The 12,477-nt window shown below is 44.8% G+C and overlaps 1 protein-coding gene across 4 annotated transcripts in view; it reads right to left on the reverse strand.

Moving 5' to 3' along the window:
• Window positions 1–544: 544 nt before the first annotated feature.
• MTRR (5-methyltetrahydrofolate-homocysteine methyltransferase reductase) overlaps window positions 545–12,477 on the reverse strand; it is a 37,566-nt gene continuing 25,633 nt past the window's right edge. For all 4 annotated transcript variants that reach the window (XM_070774871.1, XM_019983017.2, XM_019983016.2 and 1 more), the window contains 4 exons: window positions 10,812–10,930; window positions 9,539–9,631; window positions 9,242–9,424; window positions 545–6,698 (listed from right to left, as the gene is read on the reverse strand). In XM_070774871.1, the coding sequence (XP_070630972.1) occupies window positions 6,557–6,698; window positions 9,242–9,424; window positions 9,539–9,631; window positions 10,812–10,930 (537 nt within the window). In that variant the 3' untranslated portion in view covers window positions 545–6,556. The remainder of the gene's footprint in view (window positions 6,699–9,241; window positions 9,425–9,538; window positions 9,632–10,811; window positions 10,931–12,477) is intronic.

Here is a 12,477-nt window from a genome sequence, read left to right on the forward strand (position 1 = left end):
CATTGCTGTGCAGGCTTTTCTCTAGTTTGTGGTGAAAGTGAAAGTCACTCAGTTGTCCCTAGACTATACAGTCCATGGAATTCTCCAGACCAGAACACTGGAGTGGGTAGCCTTTCCCTTCTCCAGGGGATCTTCTCAACCCAGGGATAAAACCCAGGTCTCCCACATTGCAGGTGGGTTCTTTACCAGCTGAGCCACAAGGGAAGCCCAAGAACACTGGAGAGGGTAGCCTTTCCCTTCTCCAGGGGATCTTTCCGACCCAGGAATTGAACCCAGGTCTCCTACACTGCAGGCAGATTCTTTACCAACTGAGCCACAAGGGAAGAGTGGGTAGCTGCTGGGGTCCAGCCCCAGCAGGATCCAGGGGTACCCTCAGGATGACGGCATAGGCGAAAGGATAGCAAAGCAGACAGAACAGAGGCTTGATCTTCCTTGATTAACACAGAAAGCCAATAAAGCTCCTGTATTCCAAGGAGTCATCCTGAAAGAAGAGAGAGAGAAAAAGAGAGAAAAGGAAAAAAAGCATGACACGGGGAGACCAAGCTTTGGTGAGCGAGGCCCATAACTTTATTTTCAAAAGGAACTTTTATACCTTGACTTGTACATAGAGGGAAATGAAAGATGCAAAGTCATACAGAGTCAGCCCAAACATTACATCTGTTTTGTCTTTATCAAAACCAGGATTTTTTCTGCATACCTTTCCCATAAACAATGTTGTGTACATTATCTTCTGGCCTTGGAGGCCTGTGGACATTTTATGACCCTTTTTTGATAAAGGCTACTCAACCAGAAAACTTATTTTCCCTTGAAGTGTTTTTTCTTTATATTTCTAATCTATGTCAGCCTCAGAAAGTGCTAAACAGACTTACATTCTCACGGAGCAAAGGTGCAATGAGTTACAACAAAGAAAGAACCAATTAGCTCAAAGGTCTGATGTGGGTAATTCCAAGGCTGCTGCTTGTTTTTTTCCTTACATTCCAACTATGTTAACCAATGCACTCCCAGGTGCACAATGGATAAGGGATATGGGAACTTGGCAGCAAGCATTGGCCCAACAATGAAGCCCTTTACCAGTACTATTTTAATAATTTTTCACCCCTTAAAGAACTCTATGCTCATTAGGACTTTTAGAATGTTTTGGCTTCCCGTGCCTTTCAAGGTTGGGGAGTTGTGAACAATCATGTGTGTTAATTGCAAGAGTATGGATAAACCTGTCAAGCAAGCTAGAAAGCCATCAGAAGGGTTTGAATTGAAACACTCCTATCATGCCCAGGAGACTTATTAACTAAAGCTCTAAGTTGACTTTTTCCAGAGAAAGGTGGTCGGGGATAGCCCTCTGCTAATGTCAGAAGAGTTGGTGAAAGGCATAATACAATAAACAGTAGAGAGATTTTGGTTTTGGAGTAGATGCTTGAGCAGATCCAAGGGGTCCCTTGAGTTCTGATCCACCTTGCTCATCAGATCTCTTCCACATGACCTTGTCATGGGTGGGATCTCCCGTGGTGGCTCCCGGCAGGTAGCCTTTCCCTTCTCCAGGGGATCTTTCCGACCCAGGAATCGAACCCAGGTCTCCTGCATTGCAGGCAGATTCTTTACCAACTGAGCCACAAGGGAAGCCTTGTTGTGGTGAGTGGTGGCTACTCTCTAGTAGTGTGTGGGCTTCTCATTGCTGTGACTTCTCGTTGTAGCTCCCGGACTCTAGAACACAGGCTCAGCAGTTGTGGTACACGGGCTCAGTTTCCCCCGGGTGTGTGGCATCTTCCCAGACCAGACTGAACTGGAGTCTCCTGCATTGGTAGGCAGATGCTTTACCACGGGGTCACCAAAGAAGCCCTCTTGAAGCCTCCTTGTACACTAATTAAACTACACTCCCTTTTGTTTCCATGGTATTTTGTTGTTGTTCAGTTGCTCAGTCATGTCCAACTCTTTGCAACCCCATGGACTGCAGGATGCCAGGCTTCCCTGTCCTTCACCATCTCCCAGATTTTGCTCAAACTCATGTCTATTGACTCGATGATGCCATCTAACCATCTCCTTCTCTGTTGCCCCTTCTCCTCCTGCCCTTAAGCTTTTCCAGCATCAGGGTCTTTGCAAATGAGTTGGCTCTTCCCATCAGATGGCCAAAGTATTGCAGCTTCAGCTTCAGCATCAATCCTTCTAATGAATATTCAGGGTTGGTTTCCTTCAGGATTGACTGGTTAAATCTCCTTGCAGTCCAAGGGACTCTTGAGAGTCTTCTCCAGCACCAATGTTCAAAAGCATCAATTCTTTGGTGCTCAGCCTTCTTTACGGTCCAACTCTCACATCCGTACATGACTACTGGAAAAACCATAGCTTTGACTGTACAGACTTTTGTCAGCAAAACAATGTCTCTGCTTTTTAATATGCTAAGTTTGTCATAGCTTGCCTTTCAAGGAGCAAGTGTCTACAATGATTTTGGAGCCCAAGAAAATAAAATCCTGTCACTGCTTCCACTTTTCCCCATCTACTTGCCACAAAGTGATGGAACCAGATGCCACGATGTTAGTTTCTTGAATAGAGAGTTTTAAGCCAGCTTATTTTTTAATTGAAGGATAATTGCTTTACAGACTTTTGTTGTTTTCTGTCAAACATCAACATGAATCAGCCACAGGGGTACATTGTCCCCTCCTTCTTGAACCTCTCTCTCATCTCCCTCTCCATCCCACCCCTCTAGGTTGATTTATTTGCAAGGCAGCAATGAAGAAACAGACATAGAGAACAGACTTATGGACACGGGGAGAAGGGAGGAGAGGGTGAGATGTATGGAGAGAGTACCATGGAAACTTACATTACCGTATGTAAAACAGATAGCCAATGGGAATTTGCTGTGTGTCTCAGGGGACTCAAACAGGGGCTCTACAGAGCCAGATTTTTCATTCTTCTCTTTCACCCTTATCAAGAGGCTCTTTAGTTCCTCTTCCCATAACCTTTATTATCTTCTCAAACATCATAATATTTTTTCATTCATTTATGGCTCTCCTCAGTAAGAATGCAAGTTCTGAGAACAGAGGTTTTTTATCTATTTTCGTCACTGCTGTTGCCACAGTACTTCAGGACCTGGTGAAGTAGGCACTGAAAATACCTGTGAAATGGATGAAATTTCCCTCTGGGTATTGCTTTGGCTGCAACTCATGTGTATGTTTAGCATTCTGGAAGAAATCAGTCCTAAATATTCTGTAAACCATTTTCATTTCCTATGTCACACGTCATTTGCATGGGTTTAAAAATTCTTCAGTGTGGCCTCAGCGGGCTGATTATAGTTGCTTCTTAACTCTGTCAAGACTAGCAAACAATGCCTTATTTCACACCATCTGTTGTCTCCCTTTATGGCCTAGTTCATGGTCAATTTTAAAACTGTCTCAAGCATCTGAAACCAGCGTGGGTTTCAGATGCCTGGATGCAGCTCACATGTCATCTAGTTTGCCGGCTGTGAGGTTCACATTCCCACATTTTTTAACCTGACAGTTTATGACTAAGTAGATTATGTCCCAGTATTATGGTGTCTGGAATTCAGTTTAGACTGCTCCAGCGCAGATAACTAGGTGTGTTACGGAGTAAGGAACTCTCTGGGTGCAGTCAGCATTCTAATGAGGAAAACCATACAGCCAATGGCTACCTCAAGCTCTTCTACTAATTTCATCACTGATCAGCCTTATGTTACTGAAAATAATGGGTCCAGCAGTAGCTTCTTACAATAACAGGTTAGAAAGGGGTTCTTACTGAACACTTAGTGGTACTAAGATATGATGGAGCTTGACTATATTAATCAGAGGTACTCCCCACTGCTGGACAGACAAGGTCAAAAAGGACTTAACCAGCAAGACTCTTGGGGTAGTGCCTGAGGCGTAACCCCAAAACAGCACTGTGTCCAGCCACTGGGCTGGGGGTGGGGGGGCAGTTTATGATGCTGAGAGGAACAAAAGTCTGCCCTTGTCATACTCACAACCACCTTGATGTGAAACTTTTTATGTAAGACGTGGCCAGGCCACCTAGAGAGATAGTGCTGGAACTTCGTTAAGCTTACAGGCCTGGCTGTAGGAAGCGTTAGTGCCTGACTGCTAATAAAGAAAGAAAACTGTTCAAGAGCTGTGTGTGCTGCAAAATCTGGCCTGGGATCTAGTTTTACCCTCATCTGCTGGCAAGGCTGTGAGGGAGCAGCTGATTAACTCTCATCTGAACCTGGTAACTCGCAACCTAACAGAAATAACCCGGATGTTGGGCACCAACCACATGGCTCGGGCCGGGATCTGAGGACACTATGCACACTCTTCAGTTTCTCTTTAGGGGTCTGTCAGTTGTGCGGTCACATATAGGCTTCCCGTATGGTCCAGCAGTGAGGATTCCTGGTCTTCACCCAGGCGGCCCGGGTTTGACTCCCACTATGGGAACGTGGTAACTTGTAGGACTTCCCTGGTGGCTCAGACTGTAAAGCGTCTGTCTACAATGCGGGAGACCTGGGTTCAATCCCTGGGTTGGGAAGATCCGCTGGAGAAGGAAATGGCAATCCTCTCCAGTACTATGGCCTGGAAAATCCCATGGACAGAGCAGCATGGTAGGCTACAGTCCATGGGGTCGCAAAGAGTCAGACATGACTTCATTTTCACTTTCACAGGCTTCCCTAGTGGCTCAGACAGTAAAGAACCCACCTTCACTGCAGGAGACCCAGGTTTGATTCCTGGGTTGGGGAGATCCCTTGGAGAAGGGAATGGCAACCCATTCCAGTATTGTTGCCTGGATAATTTCATGGACAGAGGACCCTGGCATCCTACAGTCCATGGGGTCACAATGAGTTGGACATGACTGAGTGACTAACACTAACACAGCAACATGGACGGACAGCACTGGCACAGGACACACGTTCTCAGCTGTATTTTCTTGTTAGAATGATTAGCAAGGAATATCGTTCTTTGTCCCTTTTCATGTTTTCACCTTAAGTCTATTCTGGCTGACAGATATTAACATATGCCCATAATTTTGCTTGATATGTTGTCTTATGCCTTGTAAGTTTTTTCAGAAATATTTCTATTGTAAAAGACATGAAATATGTAAGATTAGAGGTTGTAACAAACTGCTTTGAAGTCTTAACAAATTTTAAGATTATATACCGTATTATTTTAGATATTTATTTTTCAAAATGACCAGAACCCTTTGACAGGTAGAGATTTTTTAAATGCCAATCTCTTTAATTAAAAAAACAATATATACCAGAGACTAGGAGAAAAAATTTCCATACCCCTTTTAGACTTTGTTTTCTGTTCTGACAAATACTAAAAGAGAATGGGTTGTTGGGAATTATCTTAGTCCGGTAGTCCATTTGAGCTGCTGTAACAAGATATCATGGGTAGCTTATAAACAACAGAAATCTTTCACAGTTCTGCAAGCCAGAAGTGCAGAGCAGGTGCCAGTGTTGCTGGGTTCTGGTGACGGCCTCAGGGTTGCGGACGCCGACTTCTCACTGTGTCTTCACAGGGCAGGAGGAGCAGGGAGCCCTGTGGGGCGTCTTGAAACAAGGGCACTGATCCCATTCCTGAGAGCTCCACCATCATGACCTTGTCACCCCACAAAGGCCCAGCTCCTAGTACCATCATATCAGAGGTGAGGATTCAAACATATGAATTGGGAGGCAGCGGGGGAAGCTGGGGGACATAAATATTCAGACAACAGCAGGAATTTATGAAATACAAGGGTACTAAGTAGGTATTTTAAGCCCAGGTTACAATCACAGAAATAACAATAAATTATGTGGGAAAATTTAAAAGTACATCAAAAGGGGCAGAAATCAAAAGATGGGAAATGGATCTATAATCTGAATGCAAATTTCTTTAAATTCTGGAACTGTGATACTAAGAAGAAATGACCATGCTAAGTATAAGTAAATCATATGCCAGAGTGGAATTTCAAAATATAGTTTGTATTTCCAGCATCATGAAAAGAATCACTATAAGCATTACCTTAAAATGTTTTTATCAGAAATATAGTTTTGGTAATAAACCATCTGATAAAATTATATATAAACATGTAATCAGATATACTATACATATGTAATTTTAATACACTCATATGAATACTCTCTATGGTGTATTTTGTATAAAATAAAAATTAATTTTAGATTATTAAAAAAACTGGCAATAAGTTCACAAGACCTGACCACCTACCGGGTCAGCTCCCACGCTCACATCCTGCGCTGAAAAGCTCTCACACGCACCGACAGAGAAGCCCAGGGAGCCGGTCAACGTCCCTGCAAAAATTCTCCAGGATGTGGAGGTGGCCTGTGAGGTGCTAGTGGAGAAGTCAGAGCCGCCTTTCTGCTCAGGGTGGTTTGGGGAGGGGGTGGGGGGAGGTATGGAAACCCGAATTGAAAGTTCCCCGTATGGTTAAAATGGTCCACGCCCCACCCCACCTCCTCCAAGAAATGTTGAAAAAAAAATTTTTTTTTTAATTTAAACGTTGAAAATCCCAAGCTTCAAGTCAAGTTTCATGTCAGTACTTTCAGCCAAAAAAAACCTTAATTCTCTTCTTTTACTTTCTAGGTTTATCACCAAATATCCTGAAGATACCGCTTTTCTTCTTTTAAAGTGGCCAATGTTTTCATTGCCTCTAGTTTTTCAACTCCAGTCTCTCTGCTTATTATTTCCACAAGGGCATCGTGGACATCCTTGGCCATATTCTTAGCATCTCTAGAAAAAAATGAGTAACAGCATTCTGTTTAAGAACAGGAACTGTGCACTAAATCCTCCTGCATTCACGAATCTCAGGCCGGGCCTGCGTCACCACACTGCAGCCCCCTCCATCTCTCTGGAAAGTGACCCTGAGGTCTCCAGGCACTGGTCACCACCACACCCCCCAGCCCAAGGCCAGGCCTTTGCCCAGGGACCACCAGCACATGCATTGCTGACCACCCGTTCACAGCTTTGAGTCCTTCAGCAGGCTCTGAGCTCCAGGAGCAGCCGAAATCTTGACGTGCCTGAGGGCCTCACGCACTGGGCCCTCCTTGGCTCTGCCCTCCCTCCACTCTCAAGGCCTTCCTGGGGCAAGGAGTTCCCCTGAGAGTCTAAGCCTGCATGCCTGGCAGGCACACAGGCACACAGTTATCAACAGACACATCACTGAGAACTTGCTGAGGGCTGCCCCTTCTCGGTGCAGTTCCACGGCCCAGCTCTTTCACTGCAGGCCAGGCGAGGCCCCACGCAGCCCGCGCTGCACCGTGAGCACTGCTGCCCGGCTCTCCCACTGGGAGCGGTGGCTGGCACGGAGAGCACCTTGCCCACCTCCCGTCTCCAGACACCTGCACGGGCCGAAGCGCCGGCAGGCACTGTGACATCTGCGGCATGAGTAACTGCCAGACAGGACTCCACTGTGCTGGGAGCTGAACTCGCTCTGCCCCTTCCAGCGAGATTCCTTGAGAAAGACATAACGGCTGCTCCAACGTCCTCCTCCTGCTCTGCCCAAGCACACCGAGAGCACCTCAAGGCCACCCCCATCCCCGCCCTTCCTCACGTCCAGGGCTCCAGCTACCACATGTCCTGGGCCCGGCGTCGTCTTCTTACTTGACTCTCAGCAGCAAAGGCTCCCCCTTGAGACAGTGTCCCCTGGGACGAGGGACAAGCTCGCACCTTCCTCGGTGGCTGTCCTCCTCAAGGTCCCCTTTGTTTGGTCCACACTAGAAGCCACGGGGCGTTCACTCTGAGCCCTCACCTCGGACCTCAGACCAGCTGTGAGTGTATCAACCTCACTTCACGGATGTGAAAGAATGAGGCACCAGTGATGGTGAAGGGTTACTTCTGGGCTAACATTTTAAGATCTCAAGTACCAGTTATTCATATACTTGTACATGTATGTTTGTACACGGACTTCACCTCCATTATTTTAGGGCTGCACTTAAAACTTCAGCCTAAATCTGACAGCACTCTCCTCTGCAAACAAAAGGAAGACCAAACACTTCACTAGAAGCTACATGAAAACATAAACCAACACAACATCCAGGAGCTCGGTCGTTTCTGACCTAAAGCAACTTTTTCTATCTGAGGAGTCATTAATGGGTCGTGAAATCAACTTAGGAGCCAAAGTCAGCTTTCTTTAAAAATGATACAACGAACAAATAGACATTATCAGAATGTATCACAGAGAGTAAGTCCAAAAAGTAAGTTCTGTTTTATAAATCTTTTCAATTATCTCCAGGTCATTATGCCAATATTTCTTTTTCTGTGTCAGTTTTAGAAATTAAAAAAAAAGTGTAGTTTCTCATTTCAAAACTCCTTTTTAATTAGCAAACATTTTGAGTTCCATTAAAACACGTAGCTAGTTACTAAATTTTTTTCCCCCTATGGTGATCTTGGGTTTCTATAATGGCTCTTGTCTCAAAAAGTAGATGAAATGCAAGAATGACTCCTGGTGTATGTCAACTTTGACATTACAAATTATGTCTTAAGAAAAAAATCCTAAATTCACAATCTCAGTGAAAAGTGAAAGTGAAAGTTGCTCAGTCTTTGGCAACCCCATGAACTACACAGTCCGTGGAATTCTCCAGGCCAGAATACTGGAGTGGGTAGCCTTTCCCTTCTCCAGGGACTTCCCAACCCAGGAATTGAACCCAGGTCTCCAGCATTGCAGGCAGATTAATTACCAGCTGAGCCACAAAGGAAGCCCAAGAATACTGGAGGGGGTAGCCTATCCCATCTCCAGAGGATCTTCCTGACCCAGGAATCAAACCAGGGTCTCCTGCATTGCAGGCGGATTCTTTACCAACTGAGCCATGAGGGAAACCATTCTCAGAGTCAAAACCGAAGCTCTTTTCCTAGGTCGACTGCAAAAATCACACGTTTAGTATTCACTGATCAAAATCAATTAAACAATGAATTAGGCATAGCAAAAACAAACAGAGAAACCTAATTTAAAAGAGCACAGAGCAGTCTGCAATGCACGAGTTAATTTTCTTTTGGGATCTTAGCTCCCCAACCGGGGACTGAACCTATGCCCCCTGTAGCGGAAGTGTGGTCTTAACCCCTGGACCCAGGGAAGGCTGCGTGAGTTAATTTTCACTTTCTTTTCCTGATAACAACTTCTTGGCTATCGAGGGTACATAAAAATAGCTTTAGAACTTGTATTTCTATCCCTGTACTTGAGAATCAGATCTCCCACCCATACAGGTCTGGGTCGTTAACCAATGGGCCCCTGGCTTCTTTAATGAACACCACTGACTGTCCCCACCCCCTGCACTCACCCACACACGTAGACATAACCGCTGTCCCGGAGGAGGACCCCCGCCACCTGCTTGCTGTGACGCTGGAGGCTGTCTTGCACATACTTGGCTGGGCCTTCCTCCTCCCCCACCGCAACATCTCTTGAGAAGGAGACTTCCAAGTGAGTGAGCACTCCACACTTAAGGAAGTGTCTGAGCTCGTCTCTGAAACACAATACGTAACGGGTCACTGGAAGATTTGTAATTTCATGTTGGAGAAGTCTGAGATGACAACTGTAGAGCATGGCAAAGCCTTACAACACGAGGGCTGGCAAGTACCTGAACAAATAATCCCTCTCCTTGTGTCTGCAGCCGAAGAACAGCCACGTGGCTCCAAAGTGGCCCCCTGGGTATTGTTCCTGGAGCTTCTCTCTAAGGGGAAACGAAAGCTGAGGTCTGGTAGAAATAACAGGTAACAGCAACCTCTCTTTTTTTTGCCTCTCCAGGTAGGTCTATAAAACCCAACTCTGCAGTCACTCAAAGTCCGTTTACTGAATTTACACTTCATTGTCCACAGGGTAAGTCGGCCACTTCAGTGGACGCTAGAGAAAGTAAATTTACCTCCGGGCTGAGAGATCTATGACCTTTATATGACATCTCCAGAGCAGGGGTAATTCAAATGACCACACTGTGAAACCTCGACTAATTTCTACACTAAATACTAGCAACAATCTTATGACTAAAAACTCTCAGTTAGTGTAATAGAAAAGAGGCACAGGGCTTTAAAGGTAGAACAGTCTGCTGTGCAATTTTCAGACATGGTTGACATGCCCCACTTTTTTGTTTTCTTAACAACACAAAAAAGAAAACTACACAAAGATTTTGCCCGAAGCATATTACTCCACCACCTGGGGACCGTTACGTAAGAATTGTTATTTTACACACAGGGAGAGAAGCACAATTTTATTTGTATCAGATAATTATGCCCTGATATGAAGATACATGAATTAATATTATTCTACTGAAAATTACTGGCGTTAGGGGTTTGACTTTGAAATGCTGAGTGTACTTGGGTCTTTGTGATGACCCAGTTAAGGAATAGATGGATGCTGGGAAAGGCTGAGGGCAGGAGAAGGGGGCAACAGAGGATGAGATGGTTGGATGGCATCACTGACACAACGGACATGAGTTTGAGCAACCTCGGGGAGATAGTGAAGGACAGGGAGGCCTGGCGTGCTGCAGTCCATGGGGTCACGAAGAATCGGACACGACTGAGCGACTGAACAACAACAACAAAGGAACAGATGGGGCAGCCGCACGTCAACACAGCATGAAGATGTGCTTGGAATCTGTCCCCAGCACTGCAGGGCTGGGCGGTGCGGGCAGTAAATACTATAGTAAAAAAGAAGTTCCAGCACAAAGCAAAATCTCTGGACGATATTTTCACTTTTCCCACAGTGACAAGTTATGCTATGCTATCACACATTTCATAATAATTTTTTAAAATAAAAATTTTACAACTGAAGTCCAATATCCTAAAAACCCCAGAAGAAACAAACAAACAAAAAAACGCTCTATTATCCTCCCAGCCAGGTCCACGAGGGATACATACCTGTGTTGCAGGAAGCCAATGAAGGGGGCCACGCCCGCTCCTGGACCCACCATTATGATGGGGACTGAAGGGTCATTTGGTAAGTGGAAAGAGTTTGTGGTTCGAGGAGAAATGGATATCTGAAACGTTAAGGCAATGCTCATAAGTTTGGAAAAAAAAAAAAGAACCTGAACAAAAGCATATATCCAAGGTGCTGTCTGCCAAAGAAATCAGAAAGTGAAACTTCCCCTTAATTTCATCACTATCACTTCCCCTTCCCCTTAGAAGCATCACAAAATTAAGTAGCGGCATTAAATCGTACTGAAACCACAAACACATCTGTCAACGCAGAGAAATAAACAAGTCTGTCTTGTAAATTTTTTTCTTTCTAAATCAAAAGTATTTTTAAAATGACAGGGCTTTTTCCGAGGTAGAACACTGAATAAATAAATAAATAATGAGCTATTTTTCTAGGCCCAAAGTAGTGGGCAACCCATCATACGCATCATGAAGAAATGCACACACAAAATGAAGACAGGGTCCTTCACATCAGGACATAAAGGGGCAATGCAGACGAACGCCAAGAAGGGGTGAAGGGTTTAAGCAGAAACCAGGCAAGCGAGACAGAAACGAAGGGGCTGCCCTAAGGATGCCAGAGCACCACACGGCCTCTGCTCCTGTGCATCCAGGGTTTGCTGCAAAGCTAGACTAATAAATGAGATACAGATAAAACTTTTTGCTACAATTTCAAAAGGGTTTTCTTCTAAACCATGTGCCAGGGACACTTACAAGGAATCAGCTTGTTAACATACTTGACTCTCAGTTTCACTCTGCCATATGCTTCAGTTACACTGAGTGATACTAACACTTAAGAATGACGGGAATCGTCCCTACATTGCATACAGATATAATCGTATATATTTTAGCCTTTAATTCAAGGGAAGCTGTCTGAAGTCCATCCACAGGATGGATACAGCACTTTTTAAATGGAGAACTGGCAGAGTTGCGTCAAATGGCTGTTCTCGTCTTGGAGGGAAGCTGTGATGGATATTACATTAGCCTTATTCACTTGATTCATCCACCTAACAATTTCACTGAAGGTACTCAATATGACAACCACTTAGGATGGAGAAATGAGCAAACCAAATCTATGTCGATGGGACGCATATTCTACTGTGTGAAAAAGACAATAAACAAACATTCATCTACAGAAAAACAGATAATAAGTTAAGTTCCATGAAGCAGAATAAAACTGCTGAAGAGACCACACTCCCATGTTCCAGGGACGGGGAGGAGACGGGAGAGTACTAGTCGGCTCCTGCTGCACACCTCCAGGGCCTCAAAACTGGGTAGTCAATAAAAATCTGTTACAATGGGGAAGAAGAAGCGGGAAAAGGACAGGAGGAAAGAAAGGACACGTGAGAGGCACCCACGCTTGGTGTCTGTAATGCAAGTGTCTCAGTATGCTGTCTTTAACTTTTTGGAGACCTGCTATCTCATGAGACCATGAAGTGACATGATACTTGCATGTCAGCACTATTACTACAGCATTTCTTTCCAAAAGAGAAGTTTCTCGGTTCTCAAAATTTTGTGGAGGTAAGGAAACACACACAGTAAAGCACCTGTTTCAGGCAGCAGACTGGGAAAACACCAAGTTCAAGGGCAATTTTAAGCCCCAGTCTTCTCT

This window comes from Bos indicus, chromosome 20 (assembly GCF_029378745.1).
Source record: "Bos indicus isolate NIAB-ARS_2022 breed Sahiwal x Tharparkar chromosome 20, NIAB-ARS_B.indTharparkar_mat_pri_1.0, whole genome shotgun sequence".
NCBI classification, from domain to species: Eukaryota; Metazoa; Chordata; class Mammalia; order Artiodactyla; family Bovidae; genus Bos; species Bos indicus.